The sequence below is a fragment of the Drosophila eugracilis genome, unplaced genomic scaffold (assembly GCF_018153835.1).
Source record: "Drosophila eugracilis isolate 14026-0451.02 unplaced genomic scaffold, ASM1815383v1 contig_367, whole genome shotgun sequence".
NCBI classification, from domain to species: Eukaryota; Metazoa; Arthropoda; class Insecta; order Diptera; family Drosophilidae; genus Drosophila; species Drosophila eugracilis.
Window position 1 is genome coordinate 2,322,349 of NW_024573224.1, and position 20,804 is coordinate 2,343,152.

Below are 20,804 nucleotides of genomic sequence, written 5' to 3' on the forward strand. Positions count from 1 at the left end.
TTTGTTAGTGTTTGTATGAGCGAGGAAAATGTATGCAAATTTCAAGTGTTTCCTCTTCGTTATGAACCCAACTTCAATGCAAAATTAACAGAAATATGTAAATTTTCTTTACGTCCAAGCCTCCCCTTTTCCGACATTTTAGGTTGCCAAAAGGACCCGAGCCTAACGGCAGCCTCCATCTAAAGTTTTTGGCATTTTGTACACAACTGTACCACCAAGTTTTGGGCAAGAAAATGTATGCTTTAAAGTCTTTGTGGCTTTCAAAGGGAAAATTTTCGATAAGGAAATTGTAAGAAAATATATTTAATTGCTTTTCATTTCTTAAGTTGAACATTTTTAATATTTCTAGAGATGTCTTATTTCCAGATTTCTTGACAAAAACAAACACATCAAAGGAATAAGTTTAATGTTAAAAAAATAAATTCTAATCATCAACTGATTAGTTATTAAAATGTACGCTTGGAAACTAGCGGATCACAGTGAAAAAACTATGTAGAGGGCCAATATTGGCAAAGCACTTTGCACTTTAAAATCGAAAAAAAATTCACTGCGGCTAGGCGTATGTTTTTTATACCTATATTCTTGTATATAGGCATCTATATATCACTTTCACTTTTTCACTGGAATTTGGACTCGGATGGAAATAACGCCTTGGAAAAGGAATATGGCGACCACGGACGAAAGGTTTGGAAAATAGTCGTACTTATCTTGGAAAAATCCGCAAAGGGGGGCGCTGATCAGGATAGATCGCAGGCGACGAAGGACCATGAAATGGAGTGGGCGGAGTTGTCCAAAAAAATAAGCCCGGCTATCGTGGCGGATGTCGGCCGTAGAAGTTGGATGGGGGTGGTTGCAGCTGGAAATTCCCACAAGTCCAAAAAAGAAGAAAGCGGCGAGATCGACTTCACGATGGGATGGCACTTTATTGGCTCACTTCAGATTTTAGATTAAGTTAAACTAAGTTAAAACTAAAGAGGCCCAAACTGGACCGCGGAGTGGTGGGTTTCGCCGGGAGCGGAGAGCACCGAGAGCGGGAGTGAAGCGCCTGCAGCGCTCGCTCTTACACTGCCGTCGAAACTAAGCGCCCTTATCCGAACGTCCCTAACTATTATTATCGAGATCGAAATATACGTTTACCCATATTATTAAATATACAAATTAATTTACTAAAATAAATACTTTTTTACCATTTTCCTTCTCAGGAAAACATGATTTATGTAAAGGAAGTTGGACAGTATTTCCGGAATTCAATTTGCCCACAGGGCGTATCATTAACGCCAGCCAAACGGCTCATTCACAATAGACCAGTCTAATGTCCCATTTCGGAATGCTCTCTCACACTCAGCGGTATGCATGGATGTCCTGACCCCACCTCTAACCCAATGACCGGGACCAACCCAGGCCAAACAAGGGTTAACAGCAATTTAAATAATAAAAGTGCTCGGCTCTGGGATTCGGGGAAACGGAAAATCTGAAAAAAAAAGAATCGGCGCAACCCTTAACTTGTTGCTATGCCCGAAAGATGGAATCCAAAATGAAACTAGCAAAGATGCGAATACAAAAAAAATAACGGACGAAAAGGAGCAAGGACTCGGCGCCGTTTTGGAGACCAAGAAAAAGGTTGACCCACAAGCGGAAAGCTGCGACTGATGTGGGTGATAGATTACGGGATGGATTTGAGGGGGACTTGGCCCAAGGCTCACTCAAATGGATTACATGGGGAATCTGGGTTAGAAGAGCCTTTTACTAAAAACCGCTATCGACCTGTGCAGGGGCCATAAATTTCGAGCTGACAAATTTCGTTGGCTCAAGAAACTTGTTTCCATTTCCAATGCAAAGCGAAAAACTGATTGTGAATAAAACAAGTTCAAATGAGGAATTTTTCCCATCATCAGGACCAGACAATTGCAGTTCAAATGGTCAAGGATACGCGAGGATGTAGCTGGAAAAAGAAACCCTCGGACCATGGAAACCAGTTTGGTCCAGGAGGCTGCTGTAGCTTTTTTCGACCGCCAGGTGTGCACAACTGATGCTGCGATCTATAGAGATTCTGCTACCTATCCATGTAGCTATCCCTATACCTATAGCCACCACCCCGCGATCCCAGACCGACCCACCACCAAAGGGAAACGCGAGCGTTTTTCCGATCTTTTGAGCCTTGCTTTTTCTATAATAAACTTGCCCAACGGGTTTTCTTTGTTGCCAACGGCGTCCTTTGTCCACATCCAGGCAGACAATGGACAAAGCTCTAGCATCCTGATTGCGATCGGTTCGCTTGGCGTCGCTTCTACCGATCTCATGGGTATATAAACTGAGGCTGCTGCGCAGAATCAATCAGTTTCATTTCAATCTTCAAACGCTGAGGATCAACAGCAGCAGCAGTAGCAGCAGCAGCAGGAGCCGCACAGGAGCAACAGAAGCACCAGGATCGAGGACTCCTCGGAGCGCCATGACCAGGCGGCGCTAAGGAGGCTCTTGCAGCATCTCCACATCAACCGACAAAAAAACCAAAAAAAAAAAATCAACTAAATCCACCGCAGCAAGCCCAACAAAATTCAGTCGAAAAGTTGCAAAAATTCAACCGCCGAATGTCAGATTAATTTGTATAAAACCCAAGTACCAAACTCCAAACGAACAATTTGCGAAAATAGTTAATGTGAAATTCATTTTTTGCACACATTTTCGTGAAATGGTTAAAGTATAACAAAAAAAAAACTAAAACACAACACAACAAACCATAAGACTAAAATTAAGCAAAAGTTAAACAACCTAAATCCAAAATCCGTTCTGAAACTAAATCAGCGAAATAACCAATTAAAATATTTCTAAAAAACCAACACGACACAAATCTTAAAATAGTTATAAAACTTAAAAACGTAAACCAAATTCAAAAAATAACAATCAAAATCAAGGAAAGCTGAAAGACAAACTAAATCGTAGAAAACCTGGAACCAATTGGAAAGTTTTCAATACATCTGGCCAAACAGGACGAGATGAAAAATCTTTAGTAAAGAGAGATAATAATATCGTTTTTATATCTTACAGGTAAATATGGATTTCAATTTTTAAAAGCTTCTCCCTAAATCTTCCATTTATCCTTAAAACATTTAATACTTTAACTTAAATATTTCGTTTCAAAGGAACCCCAAGAAGCTGAAGAAAGGAAATCTATTATGGATCGAGCAGTAACCACGCATCTTGCATCCGGATCAAACTCACATCCCCATCAACGAAATTGTTATGAAACTCAACAAAATTCTTAAGTGTTTACTGCTCATAATTCTCTACTGCAATGACAATCTCGCCAAGAACGAAATTCAAAATCCAAACTGCTACCAAAATCGATATAAAATTCAAAAACAGCCAAACTGCCAGTGTCTTGAGCAACTGTCTCGCCCAGCCGCCGCCCACCGAAAAGTCCTGTGCCCCAAGCAAAAAATCAGACCAGCAAATCACACAGAAATCCGACAGAAACTGCAAGGAAGGAAACCAAAATTCAAGTCCAGGCTTAGTAACAAAATCCAACAATATTTTTGCTGGGGCTCAAGCCAGAAAAGCTGATGATGATGAACTCGACGAGGATCGAGCATTTGACGGCGAAAAGAGCAGAAGGACGAAAGGGAGCAGCGACGCCGACTTCGGCAGAAGCAGCAGATAACCAAGATAAGCAAAAACAACAAAAAATAAAGGAGAAAGCTGCCCCGCCGTAGATACTCTGCTGAATATCTAAGCAGGGGCAGTGATTTACCCCAAGCAGCAAAGCCACCCCTCGACAGGAAGCACACACACATACAGCCCACATTCTACGGCGAATTCGCACACAATCACACAATCCGAGAGAGAAACACAGAGAGAGAGAGAGCCGAAGCAGCAGCAGCAGCAGAGAGAGAGCGAGAGAGTACCCACCTTTTGCTCTCCAAATTTCGCAAGTATGTTTTGATTACTGTTTAGAAACTAATTTCAAAAACAGATTTGAAAAACCCCTCTCGAAACCTTACTTAAGTGAAATTCTAAAAAAGTAAGAAATCTAAAAATAACCAAATTCAAAAACAATCAAAAAACGAGCCAAAGGTGAGCCTCCATCCATTCTCTATAGCAGCCCAGAAGCAAAATTATCAAAATCCCACCGATACAACTTAAAAATTCAAAAACGAACTCTTCTTCTACGGCATCGCAGAAGGCTTCATTTCCAGAAGGCAAATCAAGTATATCCATGATATATCTATAAAAAATATTTATTTCTTATTCAATCAAAGAGTTCGCCCCTGCCCCGCCAAAAATCCACACACTCAATGCAATAGTTTATCATTTTGTGTCCCAAAACGCAAATCGAAATAATCGAAATTCCAAAATCACGTTTCGCCCTTAAGAATCTTTAGTTTAACCACAATATTAATGCTAAAAACCAAGCAAATGCCAAAAGACCGTTTCGCATGGCCCAGAGCTTTAGGCACAAATCAACCACCCAGCCATACTCACACACACAACACACACACACACACAGTTTAGGTATTACACACATACGCGCAGGGGTATGCTCACCAACAAATACACACTCACACTCACCCAAACACACTCACACCCCTTTGGCAAGAAAATGGCTGCAAAGGAAGCTGCTTCTACGATTCCCAAGAAGAAAAGAAAAATAGCCTGACCCCAAAAGTTCGATAGAAAAAGAAAACACAATCAATATCGAGTTATAGGTTAAATATAAATTATATAGCCACACCAAAACTCAAGATAGGAAAACAAAAACTCAAACATTTCTCAGCGCTTTCAATATTTCGTTGACATTTTCATAAAGGAAAGCAAAGGCGTTGCGACAATTTTTAATCACAAGTTTTTGAAAATTTCAAAGAAATATTTAATGCGCACGAAATGTTCTTAGAAATTTGTACAGCAAAACAAAATAGTACAAAAACCTCAGAAAGTCATCAATACCACCCTCAACCCTTAAGGACACAAAAATGTCTGCTGGCCATTGACTCAGAACCAAATTTAAACGAGAACGATTACAAATACAGACTTTACAGAGGAAACATTGAAATTAGGTCACTTTGAACTTTAAATTTTAGTTTATTTCAGTACTGAAAATCAAGGCAAAACATTAACATTTAAAAACCTCTACTTTATTTAGATTTTTAACTTTTTTAACCAATTTAAATTCAATTTAGACAGCGAAATCACAACAATTAAAGGTAACTGAACAATTCTATTCAAAATCCCATCAGAATTCTTACAAAAATGCGTTCATAAACAGGTCAGGAATATCAAAAATATAATCAGGACTTTTTCCATCCAAATTAAATATCAAATCAAATAAAATTAAACAAAAACACCCTCGAAATTCAAAATAATAAACAAAAAAAGTAAATCAAAATTAAAATCATGAAAAATACACACCTAATATTTGTCATATTAAAAAGTCAAGTAAAAGTATAAAAAGATCTACAAAATTCAAAATATTTGAAATAAATTTTCAAGCTAAAATCAAAATTAAAATCAAAAAGCAATTCAAATTCAAAAGTTATAGAGAAAAATTTAATTCACTTCGAAAAAAAAAACTTCCATAAAATTCAAAATCAGTAATCAGTAAAAAAATTAAATTTTTACTAATTCACAGTTTTAAAAAATTTGGTTCAACCTTTCAAACTTCCATAAAATTCAAAATCAGTAATCAGTAAACAAAAAAAAATTAAAACAGTATCAGTAAACCAAAAAGATAATATTTAAAATCTAAATTTATAAAGGTACTAAAATTCCAAATTAGAAAATATTTTAATAGTCAAAATGAAGAAAAGTTATTATCACTACATCCAAAATCACAATCTTAAATATCAATGCAAAAATTCATAATCAGGAAACTAAATTAACGCACAATTTAAAGTAGCCATTGTAAATATCTGTTCTGAAAACCAAAATTAAAAAGAAATTAAACAAAATTCAATAACCAAAAATGAAAATTACAAATTTTAAATCAGCACAAAAACAAAATTATAGAAATTCAAACCCAAACAAAAAATTATCTATCAACAAAAACTCGCAAACTCAAATTTAAAATCGCACAAAAAATTTTAAAAAAATATAACAACCACAAATAAAATTAAAATTGCTTCCAAAAAAAAAAAATTGCATCCAAATTATTACCAAAATCAGCCAAAAAACATGTTAACAATAAAATCTAATCACCACAAAAAAATTAAATTTGCTTCAAAAACATCTAAATTATTACGAAAATCAGCCAATCAAAATCTAATCAAAATTCAAATATCTAAACATATTCCTAAAAATTAAAACCAAAATTATAAATTAATAACTTAAACGCTCCCAATCCAATAAAAAATATATATCAATTAAAATTAAAAATTCTAATAATAAAACAAAATCTTAAATCAAATTCTCAATTAGCATTTAAAAAACTCACAGAAATTTTATCCAAATTTGTTCAGATTTAAACAACCTGGCAAAACATATTTCTCATAATAACATTTACTAAAAGATAGTCACAACATTTAACGAGTTCAACAAATACAGATCATACAAACAAGCAAATCACTGCCATTAAATAGACTGTATATTAAAAAAAAATGTTTTAAACAAATTTTAAAAAATTCCTTTTTAATATTGATTTGTATATTCAAATTCCGTTTTCCATTTAACAAAATTTCCAAAGTAAAAAATTCACGAAACAAAACTAGTAAATATCAAAAACATTTCACAAATTTGAAACTAAAATTTAAGATTACGAACAAAAAACAACAAAAACGAACTTTTGATAATACAAAATTCGCAAGAAATCCAAATCAAATCAAAAAATCTTTTTTCAGAGAAGAAAATTATTTTCATTAACTAAAATTAAAAAAAAAACTATTTAAATTTATTCAAGCTAAAATTATTGTTCTTATATATTCTCAAACTTTTAAAACTTTTAATTACAAAATCTCAAAAATATCAAACTAAAGAAAACCAAATTGCAATAAAAAATTTACTTCAAAATCAAGAAAACTAGTCCTGGAAAAAAGTTTTAAAAACCTTTTATCAGACAACATTAAAAATTATTATTATTATTCCATTTAAGAAAATACAAGAAAAATCCATTTAAAAGCATTTCTGTTACTTTCTCAATATTAAATAAACTTTTAGAAACAGCTTTATCAAATTCAATTTTAAGACTGATATTTTCAAAACAAATTATCCTTTAAATTATTAATCAAAAAGCAATACAAAATCAAAGACCTTTTATAATCACAATTTAAAATAAAACCCCTTTCTGAACCAAACCAAAAATATTCAAGATAATTTCAATCGAAAAAGATTTTAGAAACAATAAATTTGTTTTACTACTATAAACAACCATATTTAAGAAATAAAATCCGTAACACGAAACATTCACATTTAAAACTTTAAGAATTTCAAATTAAATTTTAACTAATTCATAGTTTTATAAAATTTGGTTCAACCTTTAAAACTATTTAACTAAATTCATAGAATTTGAAAAATGTGCGACCAATTTAAAAATTTCTCTTTAATAGATATTAGTTATCATTCAACTTCTAATCACTTTATATAAAAGTCTGGTTTACCGAAATTCACCGATCTCAAAAGAAATTGACATGCCTTTATATTTATTAAACAAATTCAAAAATATTCATTAAAAAACATAACCAAAAAGCGACAATAAGATATCATTTCCAAATGTAGAAAACTGAAAATTATTATTTACATTTTTATTCCACAAAAACGGTCTCTGTCCTTAATATCAAAAATAATATTTACATATCTAAATTATTTTATTTTAGAACCAGCCAAACCAAATCCAAAAATCAAATTTCATCTTTCGGCTCCTCTGGCAATCATCAAAATTGAAAACTGAAACCAAAATTACAAGCAAAATTCAACCACTAACCGGCCACAAAATTCCAAATTCAATCTAAAATTTAATCCAAAACATTTTAACAGATCAGGTAAACAAAACTATAAACAAAATCCAAAAGCAAACAAAACCAGGAAAATGTAGAAAAATTTTTAGAAGTATTTCAAATGACAATAAGAAAAATCCGAAATTCCAAAATCCAATCAAGACCTTGCCAAAATTAATAAGTCGAAAAGCAAACAAATCCTGTTCAGAAGTCGCAACATTCAAGGAACCTTCGGTGCATAATTATTACCACATTAAGATGATTAAGTATACGCAGCCCAGTCATTAAATTCAGAAAACAAAACAAAGCCAAAAATTCAAAAATGAGAGAGAGTAAAAGAAAAAAAGAAAACCAGCTAAATTTCAAAAAGGCAGTATTATAAATTACAAGAAATTGCGGAAGTTTTAATGCGACAAATGTCAGGAGCAAAAACCCACCAAAGCACCAAAAATTCCGAGCTGGAGCTGGCGAAGAAGACGCGACAGGAACAGGAACATGGTTAGGGAAACTCCTGGCAACTTTCTGGCCAAAATCTTACAAATGGCGGCCAAAAGAGCGAGGCAAGCGGCAAACGGCAGATAAATCACAACGAAACAAAACAATTTCCAGCTCTAATGCAAAATTCAAAATCCACAAGAACAAAAACTGAAAGCTGAAAACTGAAAACTAAAAACTGAAACAGAAGCAGAAAACCGAAACACCAAAAAAACAAAGGCACGCAATTTCAAAAGAAAACCTTTTCGCATAGAAGGGGGTTGAAAAAACCAGAAACCAAAATCAGTTGAGCCGGCAAAATCATTATACCAGGCAACATCCATCTTCAAAAGATTCAACGATGACCACTTTGATCCGCCCCAAGAGAGGCCCATCAAGCCCATTACTTTCGCCCGAAGGCCGCCGCAGAAAAAATCCGATATTCCGATGAAACATACATAAACTACAAACTTAACCCAAATCCAATTCGAAATCAAAATTATAATCAAAATCAAAATCTCAAACAAAATGAAAGCAGCAGCAGCAGCGACAATCGCAGCGCCAGCAGAACCGCAACTTTAAGTAATATTCGAGACGAGTGTCACAAGCACAGTTGCAAAACTTCAACTTCAAATCAAAACCCAGCTCCAGACTCCCAAACTCCCAGACTCCCATTGAAATTGTGGTCAGACTTGGTTTCTTTGGCAAAAGTTCGAACCATCATCACCATCATTCCATCCAGCATCATGTAGCTGAAAGCACATCAAACAAAACTCCAAATTTATATAAACTACTGGCAATAGCCGAGGTCGAGGCATAATTGCCATCAATAAATAAAATATGGCTGGCATGAGGCATAAACTGCACAGACACTCTGCCAAGAAGAGACACCCAATCCAAAAGAGTCACCCATTCTCCATATCCAGTAGCATCCTCCCAGTCAATGGCCACTAGACAGCAGCAGTAGAACATTTTGATTTATAAATTCATGGCGAAAGTTGCCCAGCCAAGTGGCAGCCGACTATGCCACGATGACTATGACGACACACACCACCCAGTGACTTGGCAAACAAGAAAATGCAAAAACCGTCTTATGAAATTACACATTTCCGACTTGTACTAGCAAAAACTGTTAAAACACCCAAGCCGAAGCCCAAAAAAAGCCCAAATTCAAGCAACCAAAAATTCACAACGAAGAAGCAGTTAGCAAAGCTCGAGAACACCTCCACCCCCACAAAATCCGGCCCAGAAATTTAGTTATGAATTTTATTTACAACACACAGCCCCATCACTATCAGAGAGCAGCATCTTCCACCTTTGGCTAGCAGAAAGAAAAAAAAATGAAATTAATAATATAAAAAAAAAACTAAGAAAAGTATCTAGAAAGTTTCGGGCAATTTGGAAATTTGCAAAATCATTGAGACAAACGCGAGAAGCACCCACGAAGAGTAGCAAATGGAATCTTGTACAATAGTTCTATTGAAAGACATTCAAAAATGAGACTAAATTAGAGAAAAAGCATATCCTTTCCGACCAAGATCTACGCAAAGAAACAGACAGATAGAGATAGATAGAGAGAGACAGACAAGCCAATTGAAAGGAGGCAGAGTATATATATACATATATATTCTATAGCCAGAACAGGAAGAAAAAGGAAAAAAAAAAAACGTGAATAGAAAAAGAACATTTCGGACACAAGGTTGGGGATACCTAGTGTAATTGCTTAGACTTAAGAGCGTTGCACTTAGCCAAGTGCAGTGCCGACTGACCCCGCCCTAGAACCACTCTCCTCCCCTCTAGACAATGGAAATTCCCCATCGGGTAGATAAAAAAAAATACAAAATGAATGACAAAACGTTAGCTTCCCCTTAGGCCTCTTTAGACCCAAAAAAAAAAAGAAAAATAACACACGATGATCAGGAACTACGATTAAGCGCGAAGAATTGTACCACGTAACTACACTCTGTATCCCCTTAGTTAAGCTAAAATTATACGAGAAAAACGTGAAAAATTGCACAAAAGACGCACAAAAAAGCAAAAGAAAAACGAAAACTAATGTAGATAATGCCAATCCTTTTGCCTAAAATTGCAATTATTCGAAATTTCGCAATCGAATTGCGAAACGTTTTAGACGAAACGATTGCCGCATTTTTTATGTGATTTTATATATACATTCAACACACATACAAAACACACACACAAGTATATTTTTATATATCTTATTTCGATATTCTCCCTACTATCATTATCGTCGCCACATTCAAAACTTATTATTTTTCGACAAATGTGATAAACAAAAATTAAAAAAAAACATCAGAAGAACAAAAATCCTTCAAGAAAAAAAAACTAAATCAAAACTGTGTTAATCAATCTTTGATAGATCTAAATAATGATGAAAATAATTCATTTTCAATAATTAGGTTAAAAAACGAAATTCATGTAAACAAAAATATCATTCAGCTTAAACCGACTCAAAATCACATTTAATCCTTTGTACGAACATATATATTTTAAATTTGTAAATCAACCGCACAACCTCGAAAACACATAATTATTGTAAACATTAGAAATAGTGACATTACTATTATCAAACAAAAATCAATAAAATTGTACAAGCCAATTTGCTCTAATAACAAAACAATCAAACTGAGTTTTATTTAATTTTAACTACATTATGGTAATCGGTTATTTTAAGAAAAGAGAGAAAGTGTGGAATATCATCATCTATGTCCAAACTAAATTAAAAAAATTTCCCAAAGCAACTTGAAACGGTAAGAAAATATACGAATTGCTAAATTATTTAAGAATAACATATATTAATAATTTCCAAAACGTTTAACAGTACAACTGGAATTTAAGATAATCACTTAACTTCGAAGATCTGCACAAATTGGCTCACATCCTTGTAAAATATATACTTAAACTTGACAACATCTGAAATCAGTAGAAATGAGATTCAATTGTTGGAGATCGTTACGAAAAAATCAATACGGAATGCCAAAAATACCTCATATGTATAATAATCTGTTTTATTTTAGTTATCTTAACCTTAAAGTTTTTTAATCTAAAGGAAAACTTGTACGTGATGCAAATACTTTTTGGTATACTTTCTCTCAGAAGACAAAAAAAGAGCCAAAAAAACAAAAGTCGACATTTTTCGGTTTCATATGATAATCCCAGCACTATGAGTCACATCATATAAACATTGCTATTGCGAAAACTTTCACAAGTTTGCATAAGATATATTCGCCTTCGATAACCGCACTCTACTGTAAATTCATTCAAGTGCCAACCTCACATGGCAGAGTAAATGATAAGACTGTTTACAGTTGAAATTAAGATATTCAAATTGTTAAAGATAAGATAACCGACTCATTCAATGGCCATCAGCCATTTTATTTCCCTTAAAGAGTATTTTAAATAATATTCGTTAATAGAAAAACACAAGTTGTTTCATTGACAGTGAAGAGTAGCATGCATTGAGGTTGGTCAATATTCGTCATCGCTTTATTACGACTTTATATTGCAGCGTCTTAGGTTAACAATAACATTCAGTGCACAGTTGATATTTAAGAAAAGTTCCACGTTTGCTTTATTTTGACTACTACTGATGGTTCGAAAAAAGTTCGATTTTCTGTTGTTTTTCTATCGCGAAATAAAATAATAAATAACCAAAGATTAGTTTCATGTTTAAGAGGCTAATATCAAATGAAGGCCGTGGACGCAATTAAACACAATTCACTCTACAAGCCGGCCACAATAATCGTTGGATTCTCCACAGCTGCCTTGATTTTTCGCAGGAACAGTACTGCCTCACGACCATCGATGATTCGGTGATCGTAAGTCAGTGCGATGTACATCATTGGGCGAACCTTGACCTGGTTTTGCAATACATTTAACATTAATACAATAGGTAGATAAGATTATGATATCCTGGAAAACCCACCTCTCCTTTAACAGCGATCGGACGCTCAAAGATGCCATGCATGCCGAGAATGGCACTCTGTGGTGGATTGATGATGGGCGTGCCCATCAGGGATCCAAACACTCCGCCGTTGCTAATGGTGAAAGTGCCGCCATCCATGTCCTCCACGGTGATGGCATCCCGCTTTGCCTTATCGGCCAGACCGGCCAACGCGATCTCAATGTCAGCATAGTTCATGCTCTCCACGTTACGGATGACGGGAACCACCAAGCCGCGGGGCGTGGCCACAGCCACCGAGATGTCCACGTAATCGCGGTAAACAATGTCCTGCAAAATCAAATCAGTTATGAACGGTTGGCAACAGAACATTAAACATTCGTCATATCGCCACGGGAAATTGCATAAACAAAAAATGAAAAAAAAATATATGGTAGACTGATAAGGGCAGTTTAAACAGTATGGCCTATCAAGCTACGTCACGGGCGATAAGGCAATTATAAGCAGAGGGCGGAGCGGAGGCGTGTTTACCGTGCCATCGATGACAGCGTTCACCACGGGCTGATCCTGAAGCGCATAGGCACTGGCCTTCGAGAAGATGGACATGAATCCTAGCTTGATGCCGTATTTTTTAACGAATGCATCCAGATTTTCCTTGCGGAAGTTCATGGCGTAACTGAAATAAGAAGGAAAGGGTTTAGTTGCCAAGTATAAAGGTAATTTTTCATTAAAAGTAAGATATTATTAAAAACATTTCTTAAACAATTATGCTCTCAAACAAATAAAAAACAATGTTTTGAATGCTTTATGCCTTGATAAGGTTATAAGTACAAGACCCCGCCTGTTTTCTTATTTCTGAGCGGGGTGACTTTAAAGATTATAAAAACTCTAAAAGACTGAAAACCACGCAAACAATGATTAGGAATAATTTGGAAAAGATCTAAAAACCTTGGATTAATGTCAAACTAAAAGAAGAGAAGGATGATTAATGGTTCTATGCTCACCTCATGTCGATCTCGTTAAAGGTGGTGAGCATGGCACATGTGTTCTGGGCATCCTTCAAGCGGGCAGCAATCTTCAGACGCATGCGGTTCATCTTGACGCGCTGCTCTGACCGTGTTCCTAGGATCTGACGCGATCCATCAACAGGTGGCACCTTGACCTGGGCAACGGCCGGCTTAAGGGCGGCCACAGGAGCAACTGGCGGCGGACGAGGCGCTGCTTTTGGTGGCGGCGGTGGCGGCTTGGCTGCAGCGGGAGCAGCTGGAGCAGCTGGAGCAGGAGCAGCCTTGGGTGCGGCAGCAGCGGGTGCTGGAGCAGCTTTAGGGGCAGCAGGAGCGGGAGCAGCTGCCGCTGCTGGAGCTGCCTTGGCAGGCGCCGCACCGGGCTTAATCTTGAACAGAGCCTGGCCGGGCTTGACGGTGTCGCCGTCCTTGACCAGGATGTCGGTGAGGGTGCCTGCGAAGGGAGCGGGCACGGCAACAGTGGTCTTGTCGGTCTCGATTTCCATGACGGCCTCGTCGGCGGCGAATGAGTCACCTACCTTGCAAGTGAATCTGTTGGGGGGATTGACCATTAATGAGTGATGAACCTGTTACTGAAAACCAGCTTTGTGCTCTTACTTGATGTCACCCTCGGCGATAGAGTCTGCAAAGGGAGGCACATTCACGGTCTGCTCCGACCACATGCTCGACGTGGTGTGGATGCCTTGCCATCTGAGAAGCCTAGAATTAGATGAATTTGAATGAGATGTGCCAAAGAGACTGTGCATAGCTTACCTGGTGGCCTCCTGGCACCGATGCGAGGCATCTTGGCGTAGCAGTGGCTGCTGCTGGGCGGCACAAACGACTAGCCGGGAATATTGACGAATGCAGCGCTTCAACTGGCGGATAGAGGCAAAAATTACTGATTGCACAACCGGGAATCAAAATCTGCTGACAGATCACGTGCAGCTGGCTTCCAAAACAAAAGTTTTTCCCATTTTTCAGCCGCACACGCACATACACACACACACCCATACAATTACATAATCGCAGAGTGCCAAGCGGGCAGCAAATATGAGATATAAATGGATATATATTTCGGTAGAGCATATAACGCACACCTGACGGGCCCCCGTTCATCTGAGAATCCATCAGTAGAACAGAATCTTACCTCATTACTCCGCAGGGCTCGCATTCCTAAAGTTTGAGGCACCCGCCTCGTTACGATCGAAATTATTCCCGTCATTGCACCGACTCTGTTGCGCGAATTTCGGTTCGGAGGCTCAAAAACTCTAAATTTGTTTGAAAATACACGAATTTAAAACAGAGTTAGCGGCCAAGGCAAAGCAACGTCGATTTCTGCAGTCCGCCCCTTTCCCTTTTAAAAATACCAATTTCTTATGTCATGACAGAAATGGCGAAAGCGTCACCTGCCGGAAAAGCGTTGTGAGCGGGGAAACAGCTGATTGTGGCATTTAGTATTTACTTACAAACCGGTATTTTTTTAGTAAATTCTCGGTTGATACTAAAATATTTATCCTCTGGTAACACTGACATTGCTAAAAGTTTCGCTAACGTTGCAAAACGAACGAAAATCAATCCAAAATCCACCCGCGTTCAAAATGAGTTCCAAGTCCTTTTTCGACAGCGACGAAGATGCCGCCCAGTCCAACAAATTGGCAAGGAAAGCCAAGGAATCGCCCTTCATGCTAGTAGGTAAGTCGTGCAAATTTCCTCTCAACGAAAGTTTGGCCTCCGTGACGTCACATGGAAACTTTTGGCAATTAGAGACAGCTATATAATGCGTGTGCGGGGAAGTCGGCTAATCTTGACCTTGGCCATGTAAATCAACCGCTGAGGTTAACGGAAATCAGAAGACTCATTCAAAATTAGGTGACATAACTGTAAATACTGAATGATCTGTCATTGATCTGGAAAGCTAATGATGTAACGGGAATATTTCGCAATTTCGTGCGAATTGCAATGGGAAATTGGATTATCACATCCGTGACGTCACGTTGCCATCTGATCTTGGCGCGTGTTCGAACTATCTCGCCTGTCTGCGTTTGTGACAATTAACAGCTGACGCTAACAAGTGTTGATAGTCTGGCCGATTTTTCCGCTTAGCTATTATATTATATATTATGTATCTCTTTGCTATTATATCATTTATTTTGTATCCCTTATATATGCTTATTAAAATAAAAATATTGACATAAAAATTTGTTAAAGGATAATTAATTTATTTTTTCTTAGATTTTTATTCTTAATAACATACATACACACACACATATGCTTATATTTACGCGACGTCTGGCTTTTATCAGCTGTTGGACTGTCAGCTAGCAACAAAAAACTATGATAAAGTGAAACTAATAGGTCAAATTTGACTTTTACTTGCAGGTATTGCAGGATTCGTGGCCGCCGGAGTTATTGGAGCATACAAGTACCGAAACCGTGGAACGATGAGCACTAGTGTGTTCCTGATGCAGTTGCGAGTTGCCGCACAGGGAACCGTGGTTGGTTGTCTGACCGTTGGATTGGCCTACAGTATGGCGAAGGAATACTTGTTCGACAAGGCGCCTAAGGAAAAGTAATGGGCAGTTCCTACTTAGTTAATGCTAGTTGTAGTTTTAGATGTCATTCGTACACAAAAATCCGAAAACCAATCGATATCCCAAATATGCTTGTAAACTAGTTATATTCCCATATCAATCTCTTCATATTTGTATATTTTGAACTTTATACCTACCTTAACCGTTATTTTATATTTATTTATCTGTTGATCCCTTATTGGTTTATCTTACTTATTCCCCCTTTTGATTTGTTCTTCGTTTTAGTACAAAGTCATTGACTAACTAAACCATTTGATTGTACGGCATCCCTCTCTAAAAACCACCCACCAACACAAACCGGGATGACATTGGCTAGATCACTTACAACTAAGCAATCGGTAACTCTATTTATTGCATCATCAAAGATTCATACTGATCAAGAGGGCTACGATCACTTGGGGGCTGGACTCTCTCTAATATTTACGAGATCCAAGCACTCAGAATTAGATAATGTTTTGTATACCTGCGTAAGATTGTGATATTGTGTGTTTTAATTGTACAAGTTGAACATCCAAACGAAAGCTGTTGATGGAAGACGACAAATGATGAATACCTCTCGCATGATATGATATAATTAAATAAAACTATTTAGTTTAAAAACACAGCACCTCTAAATGTCTTTGCGAAGATGGGTTAAATGGTTAACTCTTTTAGCTATTTATTTGCATGCTCAGTTAAGGATAAGTATTTAAACCGCCTTTGAAGATCATCCGGCGGATTCAAAAATCCAATCTAGAACATCTTGGCGTTTTCAATGATCTTTTCGTTATCGTAAATTTCCTTAGCGTAGCACAAACTGGGATAGTCGAAGGCGGCTCCGTAGCGGTTCTTGCATCCCGTTGTTGCCTTTTCGCCGGGAGTATACACAGGCTGACCCACAATGTTAGAAGTGGCGAAGTTGCAAGTCAAAATGAAGTGGTTGTAGTAATCGCGGGAGAAGCGCACGGCAGCACAACCCACGTGAGTGTTCTTTTCAGCCACGGCAATGGTGAACTTGGCAACATCCTTGTTGGGCAACTCCTCAGGGAAACTGGCGAGGATCTCGGGGGAGGCATTCGAGCGCTCGCTGAACCATTTCTCAATTTGCTCCTTGATAACCTCTGCATCAGTGTATTCCGTCTCCGCTCCACTGTATTGGAATATGGCGTTGTTCTGACCGGCGTATGCAAATCTTTCTGTGCTGCGACATTTGTCTGGAAGAGACTCACAGGTCTGCACGTTGAGAAGGGCTAAGTGGGCGAGCTCCTCGCACCAAGACATTTTGGCCATGCGTATAGCCTTGGGTAATCCTTCTACTTTGCCTCCAGCCACATTGTTACGCAGTTCGTTGAATAGGGTCAGAATTAGTTTGTGATGGGGCACGATCTTCACTTCACGCACGTCCTTGGGGCAGTTTTCACTGAAGTTCTGAAGGAAATGGGGTGAGAATCGGAGGACAAGAAGTAACGTTACCTACTCCTTTGTTATTGCAGGCAATGTGCTTATCCAGGCAAGTGGGAAGAGCACAGTAGTCCACTGCAAGGCAGAATCCCACCAAGGAGCTGAAGAAAACCAGAAACTTAATGGCCATGTTCGCCGCTGGTCTTGCACTGAAACTTAGACCTCTTATCGACTCTATTTATAGGAAAACTATGAGAGGGTATTCCACAGTAATCGGATTGCAGTCGAAACCTGCATTTCTTTATTTTTTTAGCTGAGTTGCGAGGAATGTCTGGCCAGGAATATGTTACCTATCTCTGCCTGGCTGTCATATAAAAACAGGCCATTCCTTACAATTTATCAGTTGCAAAATAGAAGCCAAGAATCAGCAACATGGCATTCAGCAAGGTAATCCATGTGGTCCTATTAGCTGTGATTGGCATTTCCTCAGCGGTGGACTATTGTGCTCTCCCCACTTGCCTCGATAAACATATAGCCTGTAACAACAAAGGAGTAAGATAATACCCTATATTCATAAGATGACTGAACTATATGACTCATATGTGTAACCTCCTCCAGAACTTCAGCGAAAACTGCCCCAAAGATGTTCGTAAAGTGAAGATTGAGCCTCATCAAAAATTAATTCTCACCCTCTTCAACGAACTGCGTAACAATGTGGCTGGAGGCAAAGTAGAAGGATTACCCAAGGCTATTCGCATGGCCAAAATGTCTTGGTGCGAGGAGCTCGCCCACTTAGCCCTTCTCAACGTGCAGACCTGTGAGTCTCTTCCAGACAAATGTCGCAGCACAGAAAGATTTGCATACGCCGGTCAGAACAACGCCATATTCCAATACAGTGGAGCGGAGACGGAATACACTGATGCAGAGGTTATCAAGGAGCAAATTGAGAAATGGTTCGGCGAGCGCTCGAATGCCTCCCCTGAGATCCTCGCCAGTTTCCCTGAGGAGTTGCCCAACAAGGATGTTGCCAAGTTCACCATTGCCGTGGCTGAAAAGAACACTCACGTGGGTTGTGCTGCCGTGCGCTTCTCCCGCGATTACTACAACCACTTCATTTTGACTTGCAACTTCGCCACCACCAATATTGTGGGTCAGCCTGTGTATACTCCTGGAGAAAAGGCCACAACGGGATGCAAGAATCGCTATGGAGCTGCCTTCGACTATCCCAGTTTGTGCTACGCCAAGGAAATTTATGATAACGAAAAGGTCATTGAAAACGCAAAGGTGTTCTAGGTTAAACATTATGACCCATAAGCTTTATTAAAAATATTAAGGTGCGCGTATATATGTATATAATTAAATTGCAGATGGAGATTATAATTTCAATTCCAAGATATAATGTATTAATGAGATTCACTTTTGGGTAGCTTTATCACGGGCCACCAGGGTCTTGTGAGCATTTGACTTCGTATGGGACGTGTAGTGCTTGAGTGTCTTAAAGCTTATACGGCAAATGTCGCAACTGGAAGAAGATAAAGATTAGACGACGATGCTCAGTTACTATATCATAATACATTAAGAAATTCTTTGAATCATATTATTTACAAATTTGCATATAAATTGAAGTTTAGCATATAGAGTACATAACATTTAAGTGTGTGTAAAATACCTGAAATCACGAGTCAAGTTGTGATACTTTTGGTGGGCTCTACAATCGCTTGGAGTTATATAGGACTTGGGGCAATATTCGCATTGGTAAATGCGTTTACTGGCGTCCATGTGAACTCTTGGAAAGATAATAGTTTTGGTAAGTTTGGGTAAACTGATGGGAAAGATGTGGCTATGTTTTACCTCTCGTGCATGCTACGAGCGCTGCAAAACCGAAAGGTCTTTCCACAGTTGTAGCGACAGGTGTACGGACGCTCACTTGTATGAGTTTTCCGGTGGGAACTAAGTTCAGCTGCAGCTGCGAAGGATGAGTCACACTGGTCGCATTTGTGGGGCTTAGTTCCTGAGTGACGAACCAGGTGACTCTTTAGGTTATAGGATGTAGTCAATCTCTTTCCGCATATGTGACACACATGTTGGGTATCTGCCGGTTTCTGACATCGTTCCATGTGAACTTCCAGCAGGATTTGATTGTGGAATTTGTTGCTGCATTTGCTGCACGAAACAAGCAATGGGAGATCGATCATGTTGCAGTGTCTCGTAAGAGCGGCTGCCGAACGGAAGCCCTCGCCACAATGATCACAAATGAACCTAAAATTAAAATAGATTTAGTTTATGATTTTTAATCGATTGTGTAGCATACTGTAAGTGAGCTGTGAGTCTTTGATAAAGTTTAGGGAATAAAATCCTACAAGATCCGTCTTAAATTCCCATAAAAAGTGCCGGTAAAATCAAATAGAAAGTTCTAAATAAAATAGAAAATGATGTTATGAGATTTATGTTATTTTAAAAAAATATTCTACAACATATTATACAACAAAAATAAAGTTTTTCAATTTAGTCTGTACTTATTTACCCTTATACTTGTGTGTGATTTAATGGTTTTAATTAGCATAGAGTTAGTAAAAGGAATAACAGTCAATTAGGAAGTTAAGGTTGTGCATGAAAAATATTAGTTATATACAACGTTTAATTATTACTTGGTGTTTGGAGGGACGTCGTGTAGGTGGTACTTGTGAAGCTTTAGCTCATCTACATTGTCGAAATCAAGGCCACATTTGCTGCACGTATGACTAGAGGAGTCTGGATTATCGATGTCTTCCGTATTTTGATAACTTTGTTGTGCTAGTTTCGAAGAGGGTGAAAGATCGAAATTTTCGTCTGACAACTCGTCCTCCGAAGGAAACTCTTGAAGAACTTGAAGGGGCTTTATTGCAACCAAATCATCTATGGCCTCCGGCTTAAGTACGGGCTCATCATTATCCTGTTGCACAAGCGAAGAGTTTGAGATCTCCTCCGAGCAGTCATCTAAATACTCCTCCACCAGGCTTTGTAAAGACTCCTCACCTTTTTCCACCTGATTCAGTTGTAACTCGAGCAGTTCCTGTGCCTCGATACAAACCCTGCGGAAATCAATAGCAATCTGCAAGTCGTGCTGGCACTCTTTGCATATAAACCTGGGCAACTTGTCGTTTTCTTTTAGCTAAAAATTCATGTCAGACCTTAGTAAGCATCCGATTTTTATTGTCATGGAAACATACACAAACTCACCTGTAAATTGGTCAATATCTCAATTTGACGCAAAACGGAATCGCTCGAAGGCTCGAACAGGTTCTTGGCTGTTGCAGGATCAGCCATACGCGAACAAGTCCTGCAAATGTACCTCATAGCTTAAGTAATAATATAATAAAAGGATCGGATCGATTGGAAGTCTTTGTTTTTTGTTTATACGGAAGAACAAGAAAAATGGCATTCGAAATTTTCAACCCCAGCTTATATTGTTTCACAACCCCCAAAATTGACATTCGCCCCGCAACGTAAATATTCCTTTTAAATTCCAAGT

General features: G+C 37.9%; 5 protein-coding genes and 1 pseudogene across 7 annotated transcripts; 3 read left to right on the forward strand and 3 right to left on the reverse strand.

Annotated features, from left to right (window-relative positions):
• Positions 1-664: 664 nt before the first annotated feature.
• LOC121530173 lies at positions 665-5,479 on the forward strand (annotated as a pseudogene).
• A 6,393-nt stretch (positions 5,480-11,872) lies between these two features.
• LOC108116329 (dihydrolipoyllysine-residue succinyltransferase component of 2-oxoglutarate dehydrogenase complex, mitochondrial) lies at positions 11,873-14,702 on the reverse strand. Its single transcript, XM_017228140.2, has 7 exons — positions 14,470-14,702; positions 14,094-14,197; positions 13,938-14,039; positions 13,320-13,871; positions 12,847-12,991; positions 12,340-12,645; positions 11,873-12,271 (listed from the first exon to the last, which is right to left on the reverse strand). The coding sequence occupies exons 1-7, from the start codon at positions 14,542-14,544 to the stop codon at positions 12,137-12,139; spliced, it is 1,419 nt and encodes a 472-aa protein (XP_017083629.2). The 5' UTR covers positions 14,545-14,702; the 3' UTR covers positions 11,873-12,136.
• A 132-nt stretch (positions 14,703-14,834) lies between these two features.
• LOC108116341 (HIG1 domain family member 1A, mitochondrial) lies at positions 14,835-16,520 on the forward strand. Its single transcript, XM_017228156.2, has 3 exons — positions 14,835-15,014; positions 15,702-15,891; positions 16,139-16,520. Exons 1-3 carry the CDS (start codon positions 14,921-14,923, stop codon positions 16,158-16,160), a joined length of 306 nt encoding a protein of 101 aa, XP_017083645.1. The 5' UTR covers positions 14,835-14,920; the 3' UTR covers positions 16,161-16,520.
• Positions 16,521-16,546: 26 nt separating this feature from the next.
• LOC108116338 (antigen 5 like allergen Cul n 1-like) lies at positions 16,547-17,506 on the reverse strand. Its single transcript, XM_017228152.2, has 2 exons — positions 17,370-17,506; positions 16,547-17,320 (listed from the first exon to the last, which is right to left on the reverse strand). The coding sequence occupies exons 1-2, from the start codon at positions 17,481-17,483 to the stop codon at positions 16,646-16,648; spliced, it is 789 nt and encodes a 262-aa protein (XP_017083641.2). The 5' UTR covers positions 17,484-17,506; the 3' UTR covers positions 16,547-16,645.
• A 181-nt stretch (positions 17,507-17,687) lies between these two features.
• Positions 17,688-18,676, forward strand: LOC108116336 (antigen 5 like allergen Cul n 1-like). The gene is made up of 2 exons (XM_017228151.2): positions 17,688-17,845; positions 17,912-18,676. Exons 1-2 carry the CDS (start codon positions 17,726-17,728, stop codon positions 18,584-18,586), a joined length of 795 nt encoding a protein of 264 aa, XP_017083640.2. The 5' UTR covers positions 17,688-17,725; the 3' UTR covers positions 18,587-18,676.
• On the reverse strand, positions 18,600-20,733 carry LOC108116331 (transcription factor Ouib). 3 transcript variants are annotated; one of them, XM_017228142.2, is made up of 5 exons: positions 20,513-20,733; positions 19,942-20,444; positions 19,145-19,552; positions 18,963-19,079; positions 18,600-18,815 (listed from the first exon to the last, which is right to left on the reverse strand). In XM_017228142.2, the coding sequence occupies exons 1-5, from the start codon at positions 20,627-20,629 to the stop codon at positions 18,707-18,709; spliced, it is 1,254 nt and encodes a 417-aa protein (XP_017083631.2). In that variant the 5' UTR covers positions 20,630-20,733; the 3' UTR covers positions 18,600-18,706. The 3 variants fall into 3 exon arrangements, 2 of the variants coding, with proteins under 2 accessions (XP_017083631.2, XP_017083632.2); XR_001772831.2 differs by lacking the exons at positions 18,600-18,815; positions 18,963-19,079 and adding an exon at positions 19,605-19,706 and having other exon boundaries at positions 19,443-19,552; XM_017228143.2 differs by lacking the exons at positions 18,600-18,815; positions 18,963-19,079; positions 19,145-19,552 and adding an exon at positions 19,569-19,706.
• Positions 20,734-20,804: the final 71 nt, after the last annotated feature.

What these genes read in the sequence shown, in the direction of transcription:
- LOC108116329 (XM_017228140.2), bottom strand. Translation starts at nt 14,544, where the DNA reads ATGACGGGAATAATTTCGATCGTAACGAGGCGGGTGCCTCAAACTTTA. An exon ending in GAGCCCTGCGGAGTAATGAG is followed by an intron (nt 14,198 to 14,469) that starts GTAAGATTCTGT and finishes TCTATCCGCCAG; the next exon opens with TTGAAGCGCTGCATTCGTCA. An exon ending in CGATCGCTGTTAAAGGAGAG is followed by an intron (nt 12,272 to 12,339) that starts GTGGGTTTTCCA and finishes TTGCAAAACCAG; the next exon opens with GTCAAGGTTCGCCCAATGAT.
- LOC108116341 (XM_017228156.2), top strand. Translation starts at nt 14,921, where the DNA reads ATGAGTTCCAAGTCCTTTTTCGACAGCGACGAAGATGCCGCCCAGTCC. An exon ending in ATCGCCCTTCATGCTAGTAG is followed by an intron (nt 15,015 to 15,701) that starts GTAAGTCGTGCA and finishes TTTTACTTGCAG; the next exon opens with GTATTGCAGGATTCGTGGCC. An exon ending in GACAAGGCGCCTAAGGAAAA is followed by an intron (nt 15,892 to 16,138) that starts GTAATGGGCAGT and finishes TCTTCGTTTTAG; the next exon opens with TACAAAGTCATTGACTAACT.
- LOC108116338 (XM_017228152.2), bottom strand. Translation starts at nt 17,483, where the DNA reads ATGGCCATTAAGTTTCTGGTTTTCTTCAGCTCCTTGGTGGGATTCTGC. An exon ending in TTGCCTGCAATAACAAAGGA is followed by an intron (nt 17,321 to 17,369) that starts GTAGGTAACGTT and finishes CATTTCCTTCAG; the next exon opens with AACTTCAGTGAAAACTGCCC.
- LOC108116336 (XM_017228151.2), top strand. Translation starts at nt 17,726, where the DNA reads ATGGCATTCAGCAAGGTAATCCATGTGGTCCTATTAGCTGTGATTGGC. An exon ending in TAGCCTGTAACAACAAAGGA is followed by an intron (nt 17,846 to 17,911) that starts GTAAGATAATAC and finishes AACCTCCTCCAG; the next exon opens with AACTTCAGCGAAAACTGCCC.
- LOC108116331 (XM_017228142.2), bottom strand. Translation starts at nt 20,629, where the DNA reads ATGAGGTACATTTGCAGGACTTGTTCGCGTATGGCTGATCCTGCAACA. An exon ending in AGATATTGACCAATTTACAG is followed by an intron (nt 20,445 to 20,512) that starts GTGAGTTTGTGT and finishes ATGAATTTTTAG; the next exon opens with CTAAAAGAAAACGACAAGTT. An exon ending in GACGTCCCTCCAAACACCAA is followed by an intron (nt 19,553 to 19,941) that starts GTAATAATTAAA and finishes TTTTAATTTTAG; the next exon opens with GTTCATTTGTGATCATTGTG.